At 40.0% G+C, this 24,592-nt stretch overlaps 1 protein-coding gene across 4 annotated transcripts; it reads left to right on the top strand.

Moving 5' to 3' along the window:
- LOC311237354 (uncharacterized protein) lies at positions 1 to 20,486 on the top strand. 4 transcript variants are annotated; one of them, XM_084325176.1, is made up of 18 exons: positions 1 to 158; positions 2,760 to 2,813; positions 2,929 to 2,958; positions 4,670 to 4,699; positions 5,270 to 5,299; positions 8,461 to 8,481; positions 9,337 to 9,357; positions 9,650 to 9,670; positions 9,905 to 9,925; positions 10,700 to 10,720; positions 11,063 to 11,083; positions 11,267 to 11,302; positions 13,130 to 13,162; positions 13,315 to 13,341; positions 14,849 to 14,866; positions 15,183 to 15,218; positions 17,544 to 17,564; positions 20,370 to 20,486. In XM_084325176.1, the coding sequence occupies exons 1-18, from the start codon at positions 104 to 106 to the stop codon at positions 20,381 to 20,383; spliced, it is 510 nt and encodes a 169-aa protein (XP_084181302.1). In that variant the 5' UTR covers positions 1 to 103; the 3' UTR covers positions 20,384 to 20,486. The 4 variants fall into 4 exon arrangements, with proteins under 4 accessions (XP_084181302.1, XP_084181303.1, XP_084181300.1 ...); XM_084325177.1 differs by lacking the exon at positions 8,461 to 8,481; XM_084325174.1 differs by lacking the exon at positions 8,461 to 8,481 and having other exon boundaries at positions 9,298 to 9,357.
- The last annotated feature ends 4,106 nt before the right edge of the window (positions 20,487 to 24,592 follow it).

The following is a 24,592-nucleotide window of genomic DNA, read 5'->3' as shown; positions in this document are numbered from 1 at the left end:
TGTGATCCGAGCGAAGGTATAAGAGACGCCGGGCCGACGACACAGCGCCCATCTGAGTCAAACGGTTCTACATTATTATCTCCAGCGACAGCGACCCGCAGACATGACCAACATGAGAGTCCTGGTTCTGGTTCTGGCCACGGCAGGGCTGCACCGCGGTAAGAGTTCTGTTTCTGTTGTCTCGCCTCAGATGACTTGATGATTGATCTGCTATCAGTAACACCTCAGTACAGATGACTTGATGATTGATCTGCTATCAGTAACACCTCAGTACAGATGACTTGATGATTGATCTGCTATCAGTAACACCTCAGTACAGATGACTTGATGATTGATCTGCTATCAGTAACACCTCAGTACAGATGACTTGATGATTGATCTGCTATCAGTAACACCTCAGTACAGATGACTTGATGATTGATCTGCTATCAGTAACACCTCAGTACAGATGAATTGATTGATCTGTTATCAGTAACACCTCAGTACAGATGACTTGATGATTGATCTGCTATCAGTAACACCTCAGTACAGATGACTTGATGATTGATCTGTTATCAGTAACACCTCAGTACAGATGACTTGATGATTGATTTCGTATCAGTAACACCTTAGTACAAAGTTGATGATTGATCTGTTATCAGTAACACCTCAGTACAGATGACTTGATTGATCTGTTATCAGTAACACCTCAGTACAGAGTTAATGATTGATATTTTTTTATTTTATTTAACCTTTATTTATCTAGGCAAGCAATTAAGAACAAATTCTTATATATTTGTATCAGTAACATCTCAGTACAGATTACTTGATGATTGATTTCGTATCAGTAACACCTCAGTACAGAGTTGATGATTGATCTGTTATCAGTAACACTTCAGTACAGAGTTGATGATTGATCTGTTATCAGTAACACCTCAGTACAGAGTTGATGATTGATCTGTTATCAGTAACACCTCAGTACAGAGTTGATGATTGGGGGTCGCGGCCTGAAAAGTTTGGGAACCCCACTATGTGGTGTGCTGGGTGGGAGGGATCGTTGACTATGTTACCAGAGCGGGTGACTGTGCGTGAGGTGTAGATGGAGTCCAGAGAGGGGAGGGGGCAGCCAATAATTTTGGAGGCTGTCTTGGTGATGCGTTGAAGTTTGTGTTTGGTGTGTTTGTCAGTGGAACCGTACCAGACTGTGATGGATGAGGTGAGGATGCTTTGAATAATGGCGGTGTAGAATTGGACCAGCAGGCGTTGTTGGACTCTGTACTTCCTCAGTTGCCTGAGGAAGTACAGGCGCTGCTGGGCCTTTTTGATGATAATAATAATAACTTCGTTTTATATAGCGCCTTTCAGAGGACCCAAGGTCGCTTTACATAGGGGGGTGGGGGGGGGTGACAAATTAACAAACATAGTGGACAGACACAACATATACATATAAAGTGAGAAAGTTAGGGGTTAAAGGCCAAGTTGAAGAGGTGGGTTTTGAGCAGTTTTTTAAATGAGTCCAGAGTTGGGGCGGTGCAGAGTTCTGCGGGGAGGGAGTTCCAGAGGGTGGGAGCTGCCACACTGAAAGCTCTGTCCCCGAACGTCCGTAGTCTGGTTCGGGGGATGGAGAGCTGACCAGTGTCCGTGGATCGCAGGGACCGTGACTGAGTGTAGGGGTGGAGGAGGTCAGTGAGGTACTGAGGTGCCAGAGCGTGGAGGGATTTGTAGGTGAGCAGGAGGGTTTTGTAGGTGATGCAGGATTTGATGGGGAGCCAGTGGAGGTGGATGAGGGTGGGGGTGATGTGCTGCCAGGGTTTGATGGCAGTGGTGTTAATGTCCCATTTGAGTTTATTGCTGATGTGGGTGCCGAAGAACTTGAATGATTCAGTTAGGGTTATGGGTTGGTCTGAGATGGTTATTGGGAGTATAGTCCTGAAGTCTATGGCAATGTCCATGGTTTTGGAGGTGTTGAGCAGGAGGTTGTTGGTTCCACCTCCTGCCGGTAAATGGATGAGGCCCAGGATGGTGGTGTCGTCGGCGTACTTGAAGGCCTTGACTGAACTGTCCAGAGGGGTGAACTGGTTGGTGTAGACTAGAGGGAGAAGAGCCAGGGGGAGAGGACGCAGCCCTGGGGGGCCCCAGTGCTGAGGGTCAGAGGGCGGGATGATTTATTGTTCACCTTGACTGTGCACCTTGACCTCAGTTATCAGTAATACCTCAGTAAAATGACTTGATGATTGATCCGTTATCAGTAACACCTCAGTAAAATGACTTGATGATTGATCCGTTATCAGTAACACCTCAGTAAAATGACTTGATGATTGATTTGTTATCAGTAACACCTCAGTAAAATGACTTGATGATTGTTTTATTCTCATGGAGATATAGATTGTATTATTCTCATGGATATATAGATTGTATTATTCTTAGGGAGATATAAATAGTTTTATTCTCATGGAAATATAGATTGTTTACTTTTATTCTCATGGAGATATACTGTAGATAGATTATCTTGTGCTTTGACAATAAGTACTTTGATATTTCATGCCAATAAAGCCTATTTGAATTAAATGTATAATTGAACAGATAGACACGTTTCAGTTGAAGTTTAATAAATGTTTTTCTATTTAAATGTTGTTTAATCTGCACACTGTGAAATAATCCATGTCTGTCAACATGTAGTCCAGCTGCTGCCGACTCTAAACCGTGTGTGTGTGTGTGTGTGTGTGTGTGTGTGTGTGTGTGTGTGTGTGTGTGTGTGTGTGTGTGTGTGTGTCTCACAGTTCTCTCAGCATCTCTGGAGTCGGCAAAGAAAGATGACACCATCATGGAGCAAGGTCAGTTAAAAAGACACAATGATGATAATGATGGTAATTGATGATGATGATGTCTGTGTTGCTAAAAGCCGATGAAATCTGAACCTAAACTGTCGCGTGTTGTGTTTTCCTACAGCAGGGGGCTTGACTGAGCTGCAGAAGAGAGGTAGCTTCATGCTATATGTTCTGTCACCGGGCTAAATGGTTACATGCAACTATTCCTCATTTAGCCGGGGAGCTCCTAGTGGTAGAGAGTAGCTGAGCATGTAGACTGGATATCTAAATGACTCACTGCTCCCTCTACTGGTATATATCTAAATGACTCACTGCTCCCTCTACTGGTATAACTAAATGACTCACTGGTCTCTACTCTAGTGGTATATATCTAAATGACTCACTGGTCTCTACTAGGGGTGGGAATCACCAGTTTCATCATGATACGATACGATATCGATTCTTTGGACAACGATACGATATTTGCCGATATCACAAAGTCTCTCACGATACAATACGATACGATTAGATTCAGGTGCCTGCGATCGATATGAGATGATATCATATGCCCATTTAACACAATCAGTAACATTTAGATCAACAAAAAAAAGGTAATGAAAATATCATTTGACATTTGTATTTTTGAGCTCTTCCAGACATTTAAAGGAAAATCAATCTATTGTTTTTAATACAAATAGACCTCCTGTTCACTGTAAAGTGCCACGTTTTTATATATTGAGCTTTAAACTTTAAGCTACATTTTTTGGAACTCAAAACTCACAACCTCCCTCTCCCAAACCGTTCCTACAACAATTTATTGATGTTGCATGATCATGTATAGGCCTACATTTATTATGTATTATATTGTTTATGTTTAAATAACATTTAAACATCAAACTCCTCTGACCTCATCTGGTCTTTCCAAAGACGCGCGCACACACACACACAGAAAGGGAGAATGCTATGCTGTAACGTCTACACACACGGAGCTACTGCTGTTGTTCTTGGGCGGATATGAGACTCGCCACAGGATTTTCAAAATAAGAGTATCGATATGAATCGATCTTATTACATCGCATCGATCCGATTCGATTGTTGATAATTACATCGATGTATCGATCTGGATCGATGTATCGTCCCACCCCTAGTCTCTACTCTAGTGGTATATATCTAAATGACTCACTGGTATCTAGTGGTATATATCTAAATGACTCACTGCTCTCTCTACTGGTATATATCTAAATGACTCACTGCTCCCTCTACTGGTATATATCTAAATGACTCACTGGTCTCTACTCTACTGGTATATATCTAAATGACTCACTGCTCCCTCTACTGGTATATATCTAAATGACTCACTGGTCTCTACTCTAGTGGTATATATCTAAATGACTCACTGGTCTCTACTCTAGTGGTATATAGCTAAATGACTCACTGCTCCCTCTAGTGGTATATATCTAAATGACTCACTGGTATCTAGTGGTATATATCTAAATGACTCACTGCTCCCTCTAGTGGTATATATCTAAATGACTCACTGGTATCTAGTGGTATATATCTAAATGACTCACTGGTATCTAGTGGTATATATCTAAATGACTCACTGGTATCTAGCGGTATATATCTAAATGACTCACTGGTCTCTACTCTAGTGGTATATATCTAAATGACTCACTGCTCCCTCTAGTGGTATATATCTAAATGACTCACTGGTCTCTACTCTACTGGTATATATCTAAATGACTCACTGGTCTCTACTCTAGTGGTATATATCTAAATGACTCACTGCTCCCTCTAGTGGTATATATCTAAATTACTCACTGTATACTGTACTGTCCATCTACAGTCTTTGCATAAAAACAAGTAATTCTCTCTGTTTTCAGATCAGATGGAGTTTGAAGCAGCTCAGAGCAGTAAGACAAAGCATCCCACCTAACCACAACCCCCTGGCCATACAAACCAGCCCACCTAACCACAACCCCCTGGCCATACAAACCAGCCCACCTAACCTCAACCCTCTGGACATACAAACCAGCCCACCTAACCACAACCCTCTGGACATACAAACCAGCCCACCTAACCACAACCCTCTGGACATACAAACCATCCCACCTAACCACAACCCTCTGGACATACAAACCATCCCACCTAACCACAACCCTCTGGACATACAAACCATCCCACCTAACCACAACCCTCTGGACATACAAACCAGCCCACCTAACCACAACCCCACTTACTATTATAATCTATAGGGTGGCAGGGTCACAGTATATATTACTATTATAGGATGGTAGGATCACAGTATATATTACTATTATAATCTATAGGATGGTAGGATCACAGTGTAATTCTGTCTTTGTATTGTTGTGTTGGGGTCAAGGTTTTTTAATGACTTGTTGATAATGAGTGTGACAGTAAGTGTTAACATAACTCTTAAAAGATATTAGATGAAACATGTTGTGTTTTGTTTTCCTTCCCAGAGGAGCAGAGCGAGGAGACCAGCTTCCTGGGTGAGCTGCTGATCAGTCATTAACCCTTTCACTACCACACTACAGAAAGTTAACCCTTTCACTACCACATTACAGAAGGTTAACCCTTTCACTACCACACTACAGACGGTTAACCCTTTCACTACCACACTACAGAAGGTTAACCCTTTCACTACCACACTACAGACGGTTAACCCTTCACTACCACACTACAGAAGGTTAACCATTTCACTACCACAGTACAGACGGTTAACCCTTTCACTACCACACTACAGAAGGCTAATCCTTTCACTACCACACTACAGACGGTTAACCTTTCACTACCACACTACAGAAGGTTAACCTTTCACTACCACACTACAGACAGTTAACCTTTCACTACCACACTACAGAAGGTTAACCTTTCACTACCACACTACAGAAGGTTAACCCTTTCACTACCACACTACAGAAGGCTAATCCTTTCACTACCACACTACAGACGGTTAACCTCTCACTACCACACTACAGAAGGTTAACCTTTCACTACCACACTACAGACGGTTAACCTTTCACTACCACACTACAGAAGGTTAACCCTTTCACTACCACACTACAGACGGTTAACCTTTCACTACCACACTACAGACGGTTAACCTTTCACTACCACACTACAGAAGGTTAACCCTTTCACTACCACACTACAGAAGGTTAACCTTTCACTACCACACTACAGAAGGTTAACCCTTTCACTACCACACTACAGAAGGTTAACCTTTTCACTACCACACTACAGAAGGTTAACCTTTCACTACCACACTACAGAAGGTTAACTCTTTCATTACCACACTACAGAAGGTTAACCTTTCACTACCACACTACAGAAGGTTAACCTTTTCACTACCACACTACAGAAGGTTAACCCTTTCACTACCACACTACAGAAGGTTAACCTTTTCACTACCACACTACAGACGGTTAACCTTTCACTACCACACTACAGAAGGTTAACTCTTTCATTACCACACTACAGAAGGTTAACCTTTCACTACCACACTACAGAAGGTTAACCTTTTCACTACCACACTACAGAAGGTTAACCTTTCACTACCACACTACAGACGGTTAACCGTCTGTAGTGTGGTAGTGAAAGGGTTAACCTTCTCTACCGTCTGTAGTGTGGTAGTGAAAGGGTTAACCTTCTGTAGTGTGGTTGTGAAAGGGTTAACCTTCTGTAGTGTGGTTATGAAAGGGTTGACCCTTTTTCGTGTGGCAGTGAAAGGGTTCACCTTCTGTATTGTCGCAGTGAAAGGGTTAACCATTTGGTAGTGTGGTAGTGAAAGGGTTAACCCTTTCAGGTTCTTTGGAACATTTCCCCACAGTTCTACATGGAGTTCTAAAACTCTATAACGTTGAATTCCCCATTTGAGATTGTACAAATGAAAGGCCTAGATAGCTATAAATTAACTCTGCATCTCCTTACATTACTGGATTTAGAGATGATTTGAGTTTAAAAGTAGAATCTGTAATGCTGTCAAACAGCAGCCAAAAGAGCCCTGCATGGTATTGCACCGTTTTCTTTATTTTATTATTATTATTATTATTATTATTATTATTATTATTATTATTATTATTATTATTATTATTATTATTATTATTATTATTATTATTATTATTATTATTATTATTTTTTTTTTTTTTTTTTTTTTTTGTCTGACGTGTGTGTTGGAGTTTAACACATTCGGGCCATTGGGATCTGTCTAACTCTAATCCCAATCTATAGGGCCAGCATATCAAAACAAACTTTCATTGTGCGTGAGGCTGTTTGTAGAGCTAAATCTATACTTTATATTATTGCTATCTGTCCATTCTCATTGTCAATTGACACTATAAACCGTCCCTTCAATATGCCTTAAATAAATAATTTTTTCATCAATACGTTCCCATTTTATAGCGTAGTGAATATGAACGTTATAGCAGAATTTTCTGGGGTATTTCCTGGAATGCGAGATAAAGGGTGCTAAGCTAATAACGTTAAATCAAATGGCGTTTCGGCTATAGACAAGCTAGAGCTAAAACTCAAAATGCATATTGTCGGTATCATGGTCCACCATGAATGCATGAAAGGGGGGGGGGGCGCGGGACGTTGTTTCTGATTATTGATTACCAATAACGGCATTAGCCTCAGTAGCCTTATTCCCTGATCGCCTGGTTGGCTATGATAACAAGGCCTGATCAGCATGTAATTTACGTGAAAAAGATCTTACCGTGGGCCGGTTGGATCCCCCAAAGCATTTCCCAGTTATCGATCGCCATCTGATAGATCCATATGTCCATTGGCTGATGATATATTCCTTTACTGCATACTGAATTCAGCGTCCCAAAAACTATTCCAGGCCATCGGCTACACGCATAGCTTTAGGCTAACAGAAAAGCCCATGCATACTAAAAAAATTAAAAAACACCGGTCTGTAACAGGGAACACTGCATTATCGAGACAGCGCCCCTACGAGGATCTGGCTGGTAATGCACTTTTCCGAATTCCAAGAGTAGGGTAAATCTGCAGTGCTGCTCGGTGACATTGAGTAGGATATTACAATGAAATAAAAGCCAAAACAACCTTACCACGTATGTATACGTGGTTGGCTGTCAAGCGTTGGATCCGAAACACGTATATATATACGTGGTTGGCCCCGAATGTGTTAATAATGTATGATACTGTGCATTTCTCCAGACCTCTCTTGGCAGAGCCTGAGCCAACACACACATCTGACCACAACAAAAAAATGTTAACAAAGATCAGGCAGGGATCTTTTTTGCTTTACAGATTCTACCGTTAAAGGGGAACTACACTCAATTTCAGAATTCATACTGTATGTTATTCCTCTGGTCTAAGACGGTACAAAAATATTAGTGAATATGAGCAACTCTCCCAAATCCAAAAACGAGTGTTAAAACACAATTTAATATTTATAATCTATGAATTATACAGACCTACCATCTATAATCTATTAATGATACAGACATACAATATATAATCTATTAATGTTATATACTATAATCTATTAATGATACAGACCTACAATATATAATCTATTAATGATACTATCATCTAATAATGACATAAACCTACTTAATATCTATAATCTATGAATTATACAGACTTACTTACTATGTGTCATCTGTTTATATTTTATATGTAGAGGCTGCACACATTGAGACTGGTAAGTTTATAAATGTTTACACCATAAGTTAATAAAAATTTGTGCTGTCAGGCGATAATTTTTTTTTATCTAATTAATTACAGGATTTGTAATTAATTAATCTAATTAATCGCATTTAAATCGCATAACCATTTTATGCCTGATATTCTATATTCTATAATTATATTTCAAATTGCATGTGTCCGGATGGCAGAATTCAGTACTGTATCTACAAAACCTTCTGTTTAATCATCTTCCATTTATTAATTTGCTTAGATTTTTCAGGTCTGGTAAATTTGAGCATGGTGTTATTCACAGTCAAAGATAAAAAAAAAAATGTATTGATATTCTCATTTGGTTCATTACAATTTACTCAAGCCTAGTAACAGACAGTATTTCTGACACTGGGAATACATTCCCTGAGATCCATAGAATCAGATATCCAAGAACATGCAAATTATAAAAAAAATAATAATAATAAAAAATTGTAATAAATTTTTTGTTAATTTTCATAACGCGATAATTTGCTGCGTAATTAATTAATCGAATTAACGCGATAAACTGACAGCCCTAATTAAAATAACTAGATATTTATAATGTAAATTAATTCAAATAATTATATAAGTCAATTAATCATTACTTACTATATACAATCTATTAATAAACCTACTGTATAATCTATTAATGATACAGACCTACTATCATCTATTAATGATACAGACCTACTATCATCTATTAATGATACAGACCTACTATCATCTATTAATGATACACGCATACTACTCATCGATTAATGGGACAGACTTACTTAATATCTATAATCTATGATTTATACAGATCTACTTATTATGTCATCTTTTCATATTTTATATATAGAGGCTGCGCACATTGAGACTGGTAAGTTTATGAATTTTTACACCATACGTTAATTAAAATAACTAGATATATTTATAACAAGTTCATTTAAATAACTAGATATTTACAACGTAAATTCATTCAAATAATTAAGTGAATTAATCATACATACCTACCTACTATATAATCTATTAATGACACTAACCTACTATTTCTCATCTATCAATGATACAAACCTATTATATATAATCTGTTAATGATACAGACCTACTATATATAATCTATTAATGATACAATCTACTTATTATGTGTCATCATTTCATATTTTATATAGAGGCTGCGCACATTGAGACTGGTAAGTTTATACATTTTTTACACCATAAATTAATTAAAATAACTTGATATTTATAACAAATTAATTTGAATAATTATATGTATAAGTTAATTAATGATACAGACATACTATACATAATATATTAATGATACAGACTTATCTGTAATCTATTAATGGGACAGACATATTTTATATCTATAATCTATGAATTATACAGACTTACTTATTTTGTGTAATTTCATATTTTATATGTAGAGGCTGCACACATTGAGACTGGTAAGTTTATTCATTTTTACACCATAAGTTAATTTAAATAGCTATATATTTATAACAAATTAATTTGAATAATGATATTTATAAATTAATTAATGATACAGACCTACTATATATAATCTATTAATGATACAGACCTACTTAATATCTATAATCTATGAATTATACAGACCTACTTATTATGTGTAATCTTTTCATATTATATATGTAGAGGCTGCACACATTGAGTTTATACATTTTTAATCTATTAATGATACAGACCTACTATATATAATCTATTAATGATACAGACCTACTATATATAATCTATTAATGACAGACCTACTATACAATCTATTAATGATACAGACCTACTATATATAATTTATTAATGATACAGACCTACTATATATAATCTATTAATGACAGACCTACTATACAATCTATTAATGATACTACTATAATCTATTAATGACAGACCTACTATATATAATCTATTAATGACAGACCTACTATACAATCTATTAATGATACAGACCTACTATATATAATCTATTAATGACAGACCTACTATACAATCTATTAATGATACTACTATAATCTATTAATGACAGACCTACTATATATAATCTATTAATGACAGACCTACTATACAATCTATTAATGATACAGACCTACTATATATAATCTATTAATGACAGACCTACTATCAACTGTTATTGATACAGACCTACTATTGCTCATAATCTCAGCGACGTACTTACTGTGTGTCATCTGTTTACTGTATATTTTATATAGAGACTGTGCACATTGAGGCTGGTAAGTTTATTCATTTTTACACCATAAGTTAATTAGAATATATATAACTAGATATATTTATAACAAGTTAATTTAAATAACTAGATATTTATAACATAAGTTCATTAATGATACATACACTACATATCATATATTAATGATACCGACCTACTATATATAATCTATTAATGATACAGACCTACTATTTTTCATCTATTAATGATATACTATACCTACTATCATCTATTAATGATACAGTCAGACCTACTATCGCTCATCTATTAATGACAGACCTACTTAATATCTATAAATTATATAGACCTACTTACTTATAATTATGTCATCTGTTCATATTTTATATAGAGGCTGCGCACATTGAGACTGGTAAGTTTATTCATTTTTACACCATAAGTTAATTAAAATAACTAGATATATTTATAACGTGTTCATAATTAAATATATTTATAACATGTTAATTTAAATAACTAGATATATATCATAACGTGAGTTAATTTAAATAACTGGATACATTTCAACCTCTGAACCTAATGCCGTTTTCCCCAACAGAGGAGCAGGAGGTTGAGTCTGATGATGACAGCGTGGGTAGGTGACCTCTGACCTCTCATATGACTTTAGTTAGAGTTAGGTAGGGGTACGTTTAGGTGGGCTTAGGTAGGGTTAGGGTTAGGTAGGTTTAGAGTTAGAGTTAGTTATGTTTAGGGATAGAGTTAGGTAGGGTTAGGTGGGGTTAGGTAGGGTTAGACCCGGGTAACTACCGCCCTGTTTCTATCCTTACATCCATCTCGAAAGTCATGGAAAAAATAGTATACGAACAGATCGAAAAGTACCTCGCGGAAAGAAATCTAATCTACGAATTCCAATCTGGCTTCAGAACATCCCACTCCACGGACACATGCCTTCTCTACTTGAACGACCACATCAAACAAGAGGTGGACGCGGGCAAATACTGCGGCATGGTCATGCTGGACCTACAAAAGGCCTTCGACACTGTCAATCACACCATTCTGATTGACAAGCTAAAAGCAATTTTTGATAGTTTATCAGTGAGCTGGATACAATCCTACCTGGAGGGGAGGGAACAGATGGTGGAAGTAAACGGTACCCTATCCCCCCCCCCTCACAGTGAGCTGTGGTGTTCCTCAAGGAAGCATACTAGGACCGCTACTATTCCTAATTTATGCAAATGACATGTCGTCAGCTTGTGACTGCAACTTGTTCCTGTTTGCGGACGACTCAGCCCTGCTGGTCTCTGACAAGAACAAGTTACAGGTTGAAAAAGCCCTCAGCTCGGAACTAGGCAAAATCTGCATATGGCTCGCCGACAACAAACTATCATTACACATGGGCAAAACAGAGTCCATTCTCTTCGGTTCAAATAACAAACTCAGCAAGACCGACGGCTTCTCGGTTGCAGTGGGTGACAATATTATCACAAGGAAAGATGAAATTACCTACCTGGGTTCCATCCTAGAGGCTAATCTTTCCTGTGACAAAATGGCATCCAATGTAATAAAAAAAGTCAACCAACGAACGCGATTCTTGTACCGGATCTCCTCTCTGGTAAACAAGAATACCCTGAAGACTCTAGCAGGAGCACTCATTCAAGGGTACTACGACTATGCTTGCACCTCATGGTACCAAAGCACCTCAAAGGCACTAAAAAACAAATTACAAACATCTCAAAACAAGCTAGTCAGACTACTGCTTGACCTAACTCCTAGAACCCACCTCACCCCTGCCCACTTTGACAACCTAGGATGGCTTAGAGTAGACGACAGAGTACAGCAACTTGCAATGGGCCTGGTCTACAAGATACACTACGCGACCAAGGTACCCATGTACATGTCAAAATACTTCCCAAAGGTCAGTGAATACCACGATCACAACACCAGAGGGAGCTCCACAAATCATGTAAAACCCAGATTCGGCTCAAACAAGGGACTAAACACGTTTCGCAATTATGCCACATCAATGTGGAACGCCCTACCTAAAGCTGTAAAGGAATGTGAATCACTACCCACTTTCAAAAACACTCTCAAAAAACACCTACGTGAGACTGCAATTCGAAACTGGCCCCTACAAATGTCCTAACCTAGTTGTACAGTAAATGACCAAGTAAGGCTTTGTCAGTATTCCAATGTACAGTGTAAAATGTGTGTGTGTCCCCTACCCAGGTAGCGTTAGATAGGGTTAGAGTTACGTAGCGTTAGATAGGGTTAGAGTTAGGTATGATTAGAGTTAGGTAGGGTTAGGGATAGAGTTAGGTAGGGTTGGGGTTTGGTAGGGTTATGGTTAGAGTTGGGTAGGGTAGGGTTGGGTTAGGTTAGGTTTAGGGCTCCAGTTGATTGTAAACAAGAACATAAACAAGACGTTCATTGTTGCTGAGTCAATGTGTCTTCTGTCCAGCAGAGGGCGATGGTATGACTGCTGCTGCTCAGGAGGGTAAGACAACATCTGTTCCAGAGCAGGCCTCTAGATGGTGCTCAAGTTCCGTTTCCAACAGATAGAGGACTATCTTTTGAACTGACAGTTCACCTGCAGCTCTGTCAGTCCTCTGTCAATCTTCTGTCTCTTCTCTTGTTTTTCTCCTACAGAGTCTGAGTCAGACGAAGACACTGATGGTGAATCCTGCTGCCTCTAGTCCTGGAGTTACTGATAGTTCTCTAGAGTTACTGATAGTTCTCTAGTCCTGGAGTTACTGATAGTTCTATAGAGTTACTGATAGTTCTATAGAGTTACTGATAGTTCTATAGAGTTACTGATAGTTCTCTAGTCCTGGAGTTACTGATAGTTCTCTAGTCCTGGAGTTACTGATAGTTCTATAGAGTTACTGATAGTTCTCTAGTCCTGGAGTTACTGATAGTTCTATAGAGTTACTGATAGTTCTATAGAGTTACTGATAGTTCTATAGAGTTACTGATAGTTCTCTAGTCCTGGAGTTACTGATAGTTCTATAGAGTTACTGATAGTTCTATAGAGTTACTGATAGTTCTATAGAGTTACTGATAGTTCTATAGAGTTACTGATAGTTCTCTAGTCCTGGAGTTACTGATAGTTCTATAGAGTTACTGATAGTTCTCTAGTCCTGGAGTTACTGATAGTTCTATAGAGTTACTGATAGTTCTCTAGTCCTGGAGTTACTGATAGTTCTATAGAGTTACTGATAGTTCTATAGTCCTGGAGTTACTGATAGTTCTAAGACCCGTCTGGTTCCTATATAGACCTAGGGATATTTTCTAGAGATTAAGTTAAAACATTTACCTTTATTGGTTGTAACAGTATAATAATTAAATACTATTTATACCTCTGTCAAAGATTATGAACCTACACAGTACAGACAGATAGTCCTATTGATATATAGTCATATTGATATACTAAATAGTCCTACAGACAGATAGTCATACTGATATAGTTCTACAGATATAGTCCTACTGCCTATAGATAGTCATACTGCTTACAGGTAGACCTACGGCCTTGTATAGTCTTATAGTTGTGTTATATATAATCCACTATAGTTTCATATAGATGTATATAATCGTATATAGTTGTATGTAATTCTATATATGGTAGGTTTACATAAACCTATATAGCCCTATAGTTATAGAACAGTAGGCTGATGCGGCTGGGTGGCGCAGCGGACATTGCGCTCGTCACCAACGCATGATACACCGGGTTCGACTACGGCTGTCGGCGTTGCCTCCGGCTTGGGCCGGCCGTCATACTGACTCAATTGGCAGAGTTAGCGGGTGGAAGTCGATGGGTGGTAATCTGGACGTTGTGGACAGCGACTCCTACAGGTCGGTCAGGGCGCCTGCACAGCAGAGACAGGAAAATGGCGGGGGCAGTGTGAGCCTCCCACACGTTACACCTCGCCAATGAGAGTCCGCGCTGGCAGGTGAAAAGATGTGACAGGCTGCCTCCACATGTATCGGAGGGGACACGTGATGCAAGGCTTCTATCCTCCCTACAACCGGCCAGTGGGGGGAATATGCGAGCAACGTTCAATACAGGGGAGGGAAGAATTGGCACGGCTAAATTGGGATGGGAGAAAAATTGAAAAATAGGAGAAAAAGTGGATTAAAAAAAGAACAGTAGGCTGATTTCTACCATGTCTTTATTCTCTGGCAGCACCAAGGCAGAAGAGGGGTGAGTTGTATAGATATACTCTGCAATAGAATACATATTAGTATATGTATTATATATATTCAACCTCTTTCAATATAACTGATAACAGCTGGACTGAATGTATATTGATTCTATTTGTAAAGTACTTAACAGGCCTTCAAGTTTGGCTGCTAAATGTATGCAACACATGCAGGGTTTTTTAAACGGCCATCTATTACCACCCAACACTACCTTCACTGTACACGCAACGTTGAACTGTATATTTAGAAGGCCTACATTATACTGGGAACATCAAGTTATGTTGTAATAAAAAAACCTGTCAATCCTGTATTTTCAGAGCACCATGAAGTAGCAGAAAGCCTGACAGTTCTGGGTAAGATAAGATCAGATACAATAAGACAAGATCAACGTCCTTATTTTAGTCATCTTATTTTATTCTATGCTAAATTTATTGTATTTTATTATTGGAAGCTGCTATGGTCGAGGGACCACAATACATAGAATTTCACTCTTCTTGCTGTAAAGTACTGAAATAAGTGACAATAAAGGAATCTGAATCTGCCCATGCAGGTGTCAATCAGGATTACATGTCAAGAGATGCTGCAAATAATAAGATAAGAATAAATAGATAATAAAAAATAAACAGAATTCTCCAGATTCATAGTTATATTAACTTATTCAGCGCCAGCCATGATCTCCATTCTTGTAGAGTCAATGGGCCACGCTTTAAAAGATAGGCATTTTCACGGTGCGTCACGATGTTTGCAGAGATATCTATATTCTATATTATAGCTATGGAGACAATACTATGGCTCATTTGACAGTCACTATCTCTCGTCCAACATGTAAAAAAGAGTAAATTTCTAATTCCTGGAAGCTGAGTTATGGAGCATTATGTGCATTTTGCAAAAGTCGTTCGCGTTGCTCGCCTGGACACGATATTATTTCCAAATCAAAGGTATATAATAGGTATCATGTTTCATCATGAAGGCATCAAAGGGGGGGGGGGTCGTTTTGTGATGCTCTGATCGTCAGCAATGGCATACGTTTTGAATACTACATACGTTGATCGTTGCGATCGATGTGAAATCATTGTAGGATAAAAGTAGGATTGATGTCATATAGTCCTTACCTTTGCTAGGAGGTATTGCAAAAAGAATATTCCAATTGTCTGATCACGATTTCCAGTATTGATGTCCATCGGGTCCCTGACATGAAATGGGACAAACTATGCATGAAGTGTGCTGGGCTTGAATGCATCCAAAGGGCTTGAATGAAGCCTTTCACTTGCCCGGGTACCATTTCTCCGCCCGGACCATATCAAATGTAACACACAGTGTGAAATAAGGTTTCAAAGGGTGGGCGATACTGCCACCTAGCAGGATTCGGCCGGCATTGCAACCTCGGCGTCTCAGAATGAGTCCCAATGATACACCAAGGTCCGTGAGACTGTATAGAATTAAAAAATAATTGAATAAAAGAAAAAACAATCGAAAACCCGACTATACTCGGGTTCTGGCGCTCAACGCATGGCGAGATAACCCGACTATAGTCGTGGTTGGCCCTGAATGAGTTAAAGATAATACTCCCTCCTTTCCTAACTTGATGGATGAGTCGCTCATGGAATCTCTTGTTTTCCTTTGAGCCCTCAAGTAGTGAAAGGGTTAACCTTCTGTAGTGTGGTAGTGAAAGGGTTAACCTTCTGTAGTGTGGTAGTGAAAGGGTTGCATCGCCTGCATTTTATTCAAAAACCAAACTGTGACAGATGCAGTCTTTCTGCGGCATCTCTAGCGCACTGATTATGACCGTGTCTCTCCACTTACTGGAGTTTTCAATCTTCAAAACGCTGTCAGATGTCTTTGAAATGGTCCTTCAGCCAGATCCTACCATAGCTATTTTTGACACAGGAGGGGAAACCAATGAGAATCTGTCTGGAACTAAACTCCAGATACCAAAACGTGTTACACTGCTAGCAGGGAGACTGATGCTTCTTCACCAGCCGCCTCCTCGTCCACCGAGCTGATGCAGCATCTTACATCTTAACACTCAGTTTCTCAGATTCCATTATTGTCACTTATTTCAGTACTTTACAGCAAGAAGAGTGACATTCTATTTATTGTGGTCCCTCGACCATAGCAGCTTCCAATAATAAAAAAAATACAATACATTTTGCATAGAATAAAATAAGATGACTCGCGTTTATGAGTCTGATGGCTGGGGGGGGGGAAGACGGTTGGTCCTGGCTGTGTGGCTGCGGTAGCGCTTTCCAAATCGCATCAGCTGGAACAGTCCATGGTTGGGGTGATTAAGGTCCTTGATCATTTTCCAATACTTTCCTTGATAAATTTGATAAAATCTGGAATCCATTTGTGTAATCTTTTTAAAAGAGAAGCTAAATGTCCCATAGATCTGAGACAGCTTCCTGTTGTTTTTTTATTTCGACTGTTCTCTGTTTTGTCGTCCTTTTATGCTTCAGTTGTTGTTATTAAAACATCTTGAAAATGATCAACAACAAAAAAAATATATAGTATATCATAAACAACAGATACAAGATGTAGAAACATATCTACACACCAACATATCTACAGGAAGGTAGAATAATATTGATATTAATAATAATACTGACATTAGTAATACTAACTGATGATAATAATGCCAGTGAATGTGAGACTAGTATTTCTTGTCTTTTGCTCTTCAGAGGTGCCAGCACAGGAGCAAGGTAAACACTCTTATTATATTATATTTAGTAACATTACACAATAGAAACCACACTGTCTATAGTAGAATCACAGTCTCTATAGTAACATTAATAATATACTTCCCATCATTAATACTATACATCCTATCATTAATAATATACATGTTGTCTACCATTAATAATGTACTTCCTATCAGTAATAATATACGTCCTATCTTTAATAACATACTTCCTATCATTAATAATAGACTTCCTATCATTAATAATAGACTTCCTATCAGTAATAATATACTTAATATCATTAATACTAGACTCCCGATCATTAATAATCTACTTCCTATCATTAATACTATACATCCTATCATTAACAATATAAATGACTACCATTAATAATGTACTTCCTATCAGTAATAATATACTATAATATACCCAGAGCATCTCTAGGAGAGTTGACCTTTACTGCAGTCTGGCCTTTAGCTAGGAGAGTTGACCTTTAGCTAGGAGAGTTGACCTTTAACTGCAGTCTAGCCTTTAGCTAGGAGAGTTGACCTTTAGCTAGGAGAGTTGACCTTTAACTGCAGTCTAGCCTTTAGCTAGGAGAGTTGACCTTTTACTGCAGTCTAGCCTTTAGCTAGGAGAGTTGACCTTTAGCTAGGAGAGTTGACCTTTAACTGCAGTCTAGCCTTTAGCTAGGAGAGTTGACCTTTAACTGCAGTCTAGCCTTTAGCTAGGAGAGTTGACCTTTAGCTAGGAGAGTTGACCTTTAGCTAGGAGAGTTGACCTCTACTGCAGTCTAGCCTTTAGCTAGGAGAGTTGACCTTTAGCTAGGAGAGTTGACCTTTAGCTAGGAGAGTTGACCTCTACTGCAGTCTGGCCTTTAGGTAGGAGAGTTGACCTTTAGCTAGGAGAGTTGACCTTTAGCTAGGAGAGTTGACCTTTAGCTAGGAGAGTTGACCTTTAGCTAGGAGAGTTGACCTCTACTGCAGTCTGGCCTTTAGGTAGGAGAGTTGACCTTTAGCTAGGAGAGTTGACCTTTAGCTAGGAGAGTTGACCTTTAGCTAGGAGAGTTGACCTTTAGCTAGGAGAGTTGACCTTTAGCTAGGAGAGTTGACCTTTAGCTAGGAGAGTTGACCTCTACTGCAGTCTGGCCTTTAGGTAGGAGAGTTGACCTTTAGCTAGGAGAGTTGACCTTTAGGTAGGAGAGTTGACCTTTAGCTAGGAGAGTTGACCTTTAGGTAGGAGAGTTGACCTTTAGCTAGGAGAGTTGACCTTTAGCTAGGAGAGTTGACCTCTACTGTGTCCAGCCTCACTCAGCATGTAGCTGCATGTAGGGCAGACATCCAGGGGCTGAGATCTCCTTTAATCAGCCACTGCATGAGGAGTTATTTTAGGATGACAGACTGTTTCAGAGCCCATGTGGGACACAGATAGATAATAAGGAACTAGTTATAACCAGGTTATAGGAACTATATAGTTATAACCAGGTTATAGGAACTATAGAGTTACAACCAGGTTATAGGAACTATAGTTATAACCAGGTTATAGGAACTATATATTATATAGTTATAATCAGGTTATAGGAACTAGAGTTATAACCAGGTTATAGGAACTATATATTATATAGTTATAATCAGGTTATAGGAACTAGAGTTATAACCAGGTTATAGGAACTATATATTATATAGTTATAATCAGGTTATAGGAACTAGAGTTATAACCAGGTTAAATGAACCCAGTAGGTAGGTCCCACATCTGATAAGATTCAGATTTAGTCCCAGGGATCCCATCTGATTTTAGTTTAGTTCCATAACTAAACTGTAGGGTTAGTGATGGAAAAAGTACCCAAATCATGATCAATGTGAAACCTGATTAGAATAGTAATTCTTTTATATTCTCAGTCAATAAAATACTTTGAATACAGGTCCCCTGGATCCTACTTTGTGAAACAAACAATGCTGTCAACTGTTCCAAGAGTCATTGATGGTTCACCTTTGACCCAATCTCTCAGCTAGGGTGTATTCTGGGCGTGAATGTGTTGTTGAGCATTATCTGCTGCAGGGGCGTCGCACGTGGCTGAACCTGCCCTCTGGTTACACGTGTGTGCGTGTCTCAGAGAGATATTAATGTCTACATGTGTCTCAGAGAGATATTAATGTCTACATGTATGTGTGTCTCAGAGATATATTAATGTCTACATGTATGTGTGTATCAGAGAGAGATATTAATGTCTACATGTATGTGTGTATCAGAGAGAGATATTAATGTCTACATGTATGTGTGTCTCAGAGAGATATTAATGTCTACATGTATGTGTGTCTCAGAGATATATTAATGTCTACATGTACTGTATGTGTCTCAGAGAGAGATATTAATGTCTACATGTACTGTATGTGTCTCAGAGAGAGATATTAATGTCTACATGTACTGTATGTGTCTCAGAGAGAGATATTAATGTCTACATGTACTGTATGTGTCTCAGAGAGAGATATTAATGTCTACATGTACTGTATGTGTCTCAGAGAGAGATATTAATGTCTACATGTATGTGTGTCTCAGAGAGAGATATTAATGTCTACATGTACTGTATGTGTCTCAGAGAGAGATATTAATGTCTACATGTACTGTATGTGTCTCAGAGAGGGATATTAATGTCTACATGTACTGTATGTGTCTCAGAGAGGGAGGTGGAGACAGCAGTTCAGTTCTGGTTGAGTCAGCTGAGAGGAGCATGTACAGATTGATGACTCATTGTTTTGAGACCCTGGAAAAGTACAGAGTAATTGTTAGCGATGTAGAGATGGTGTTAAGGAATGCTTTTCCTTATAGCAGGAGCTCAGTGAGGCAGCAGGCGTGCGCACGTGAGGAGCAGCAGGCGCACGTGAGGAGGCGTCCACCCCCCATCACCCCATCACCCCCCACCAATAACCCAAACACTCTACTGGAATCAATAAAAACCTATCTATATAACCTGTGTCTGACTTCCTGTGTATATGATTAGATAACATTATGTTGTTTTCAGGCATTAACCTGTTCTCTCCTTTGGCTCAGCTGTTTAGTAAGACTTTAATATGACATGTGCTACTTCAGTACCTACACAATCAGACAGAAGCTACTAACACTACTACCATCAGTAATAATAACATAATCAGACAGAAGCTACTAACCCTACTGACACTACTACCCTCAGTACCTACACAATCAGACAGAAGCTACTAACTCTACTACCCTCAGTATCTACACAATCAGACAGAAGCTACTAACTCTACTACCCTCAGTACCTACACAATCAGACAAGCTACTAACCCTACTACCCTCAGTACCTACACAATCAGACAGAAGCTACTAACTCTACTACCCTCAGTACCTACACAATCAGACAGAAGCTACTAACTCTACTACCCTCAGTACCTACACAATCAGACAGAAGCTACTAACTCTACTACCCTCAGTACCTACACAATCAGACAGAAGCTACTAACTCTACTACCCTCAGTACCTACACAATCAGACAGAAGCTACTAACTCTACTACCCTCAGTAACTACAGTACACAATCAGACAGAAGCTACTAACTCTACTACCCTCAGTACCTACGCAATCAGACCGGTTACTAACACTACTACCCTCAGTACCTACACAATCAGACAAGCTACTAACACTACTACCCTCAGTACCTACACAATCAGACAGAAGCTACTAACCCTACTACCCTCAGTACCTACACAATCAGACAAGCTATTAACCCTACTACCCTCAGTACCTACACAATCAGACAGAAGCTACTAAAGTAAACCTACTATCCTCAGTACCTACACAATCAGACAGAAGCTACTAACTCTACTACCCTCAGTACCTACACAATCAGACAGAAGCTACTAACTCTACTACCCTCAGTACCTACACAATCAGACAGAAGCTACTAATCCTACTACCCTCAGTACCTACACAATCAGACAAGCTACTAACTCTACTACCCTCAGTACCTACACAATCAGACAAGCTACTAACTCTACTACCCTCAGTACCTACGCAATCAGACCGGTTACTAACACTACTACCCTCAGTACCTACACAATCAGACAGAAGCTACTAACTCTACTACCCTCAGTACCTACACAATCAGACAAGCTACTAACCCTACTACCCTCAGTACCTACACAATCAGACAGAAGCTACTAACTCTACTACTACCCTCAGTACCTACACAATCAGACAAGCTACTAACTCTACTACCCTCAGTACCTACACAATCAGACAAGCTACTAACTCTACTACCCTCAGTACCTACACAATCAGACAAGCTACTAACCCTACTACCCTCAGTACCTACACAATCAGACAGAAGCTACTAAAGTAAACCTACTATCCTCAGTACCTACACAATCAGACAGAAGCTACTAACTCTACTACCCTCAGTACCTACACAATCAGACAGAAGCTACTAACCCTACTACCCTCAGTACCTACACAATCAGACAGAAGCTACTAACTCTACTACCCTCAGTACCTACACAATCAGACAGAAGCTACTAATCCTACTACCCTCAGTACCTACACAATCAGACAGAAGCTACTAACTCTACTACCCTCAGTACCTGTGTCACCAGACCCCCATGGGAAGTATCCAGGTCGAAGGTTAAAGTGTGCACGTGCACGGATACACTTCCCAAAGGGCTCAGCTGACCTACCACAATGAATTTCCCCAAGACCACAAACAGACACGGGAGAATGCTTTAAGAAACAATAAGAAAGATTTTATTATAGGAAAAATAGATATCTGCATACAAGGTTATACTCTAAATAAATAACTACTAGCTAACCTATTTCTAAAAGACCCACGCACCTAGGCCTAGGGTAATTAAAATGAGGAAGCTCTCAATGCCCTGACGGCCAACCCCAGGCTGCTACTCCCACCCACACTACCTCTCCCCGCCCCTAAGGCACTACACACGTGAGGAAGAGTACTCACACTGCACACAGGTCTAAGACTATCACACAACTAGTCCAGAATCACACTACACCTCAAAACACAGTTCACTGCAAATAGCCTGAAATATATATATCACACCATATCTCGGGGAGTCACGGCAAATGATTATAGAGAACACATGTTATGTCAATACACACTTGGTGTCACACAGCAAACTAAGGGGGCTTGTATAGGATAGTGGGTGCTGTTCACCACTAGGGGTTATGGCCAGGGCTAGAATGCTCCTCTCATCCTAACCTAGGTTTGGGGCAGTGGAAGCGCTGAGTCACAAACAATACAAAAAGGTTAATTATGACCGGGGCCCGAAGGTGAGGGGGAGGACTCCTCCCCCTTCCGCTCCCGTAGCCCCTCACGCCTTCGGGCTAAAAACGTTCGGTCGGTAATGGGGGCTTTTAGTGTACTCCAAGCGAGGGCGTATAGTAATGTCCTCCCCGCCTGAAATGGAGAGCACAGTCAGTAAAAGCAGAGTCCCCCGTTCGCGGGTTAGTCACAATGCACAATCATATATCCTCCACACTGGTTTACTGCATGCCGTTCTTATAATCCACAGCTCCACACAGTTAATATCATTCACAATTCCAATGCAGTCACTGTTCTTCTATTCCTCCACTGACCGCTCGGGAAACAGTTCGCTTGTCAGGCGCGTATTCTGATATCTTGTATCCATTTACTCACGGCGTGCAGCGTTGCGACAATGTCTCTCCTGTCTGAGGATCCACCCGTTCCACAGCAGGGTGAACACAGCAGTCTGCAGCAGGAAAATGTTCCACTGGAAGAAAGCACAAGACAAAGAGTTGCGTGTCCCAGTATTCCCGCAGCTCGCCGTCCTCCGGTGTCGTCCTCTCGACTCTCGTTCTGTCTACTGTCCACCATTGATCCTCCTTTCAACAGCGCCCGTCCTTCCGGGCACCGCCCCTCCACGCCAGCCAGCCAATCCACCTCTTGCTCCCTCCAGCGGCACCCCCCAGCTGCGTAAGAAAGAGGGAGCACATGTGTAGACTGCATGACGGTAATTAGGCTACCCCCCCCTGGTGGCCCCGCACTCGCCTGCTGTCGCTGTCTTCTGCACAAAATCACCATCCCCATAGGACGGCTCCCACCGGGACTTCATGGACTCCATCTAAACAAGGAAGAAGGGACAGCATGGTTCGAATACTCATCATAGGCAGATATACACTTGCCTGTTACACCGGCCAGGTAAGCCTTTAGGTCCTCCTCCAGACCATCCCGGGGCGTGTCCTCCTCTTGGGATCCCGCAGGTACATCAACACCCCCATACAGACACCTACACAATCAGACAGAAGCTACTAATCCTACTACCCTCAGTACCTACACAATCAGACAAGCTACTAACCCTACTACCCTCAGTACCTACACAATCAGACAGAAGCTACTAATCCTACTACCCTCAGTACCTACACAATCAGACAAGCTACTAACTCTACTACCCTCAGTACCTACACAATCAGACAAGCTACTAACTCTACTACCCTCAGTACCTACACAATCAGACAGAAGCTACTAACTCTACTACCCTCAGTACCTACACAATCAGACAGAAGCTACTAACCCTACTACCCTCAGTACCTACACAATCAGACAGAACGCTACTAACCCTACTACCCTCAGTACCTACACAATCAGACAGAACGCTACTAACTCTACTACCCTCAGTACCTACACAATCAGACAGAAGCTACTAACTCTACTACCCTCAGTACCTACACAATCAGACAGAAGCTACTAACTCTACTACCCTCAGTACCTACACAATCAGACAGAAGCTACTAATCCTACTACCCTCAGTACCTACACAACCAGACAGAAGCTACTAATCCTACTACCCTCAGTACCTACACAATCAGACAGAAGCTACTAACTCTACTACCCTCAGTACCTACACAATCAGACAGAAGCTACTAATCCTACTACCCTCAGTACCTACACAACCAGACAGAAGCTACTAGGGGTGGAAAGGTACACGTATCCGTACCGAACCGAACCGTTTCAGTGTGTACCGTACCGTACCGAATGGCTGTGTAGTGTACCGAACGAATACA

Source organism: Notolepis coatsorum (genome assembly GCF_963971535.1).
Source record: "Notolepis coatsorum genome assembly, chromosome: 11".
Taxonomy (NCBI): Eukaryota; Metazoa; Chordata; class Actinopteri; order Aulopiformes; family Paralepididae; genus Notolepis; species Notolepis coatsorum.
The sequence above is the reverse complement of the archived record's forward strand: the minus strand, read 5'-3'. Positions and strand labels throughout refer to the sequence as shown.

Bases quoted from the DNA above. Each gene is read 5' to 3' on its own strand.
- LOC311237354 (XM_084325174.1), top strand. From the start codon at position 104: ATGACCAACATGAGAGTCCTGGTTCTGGTTCTGGCCACGGCAGGGCTG. The intron at 9,671-9,904 runs GTAAGTTTATAC...TTTTATATGTAG, and splicing joins GGCTGCGCACATTGAGACTG to AGGCTGCACACATTGAGACT. The intron at 15,219-17,543 runs GTAAGATAAGAT...TTTGCTCTTCAG, and splicing joins AGAAAGCCTGACAGTTCTGG to AGGTGCCAGCACAGGAGCAA.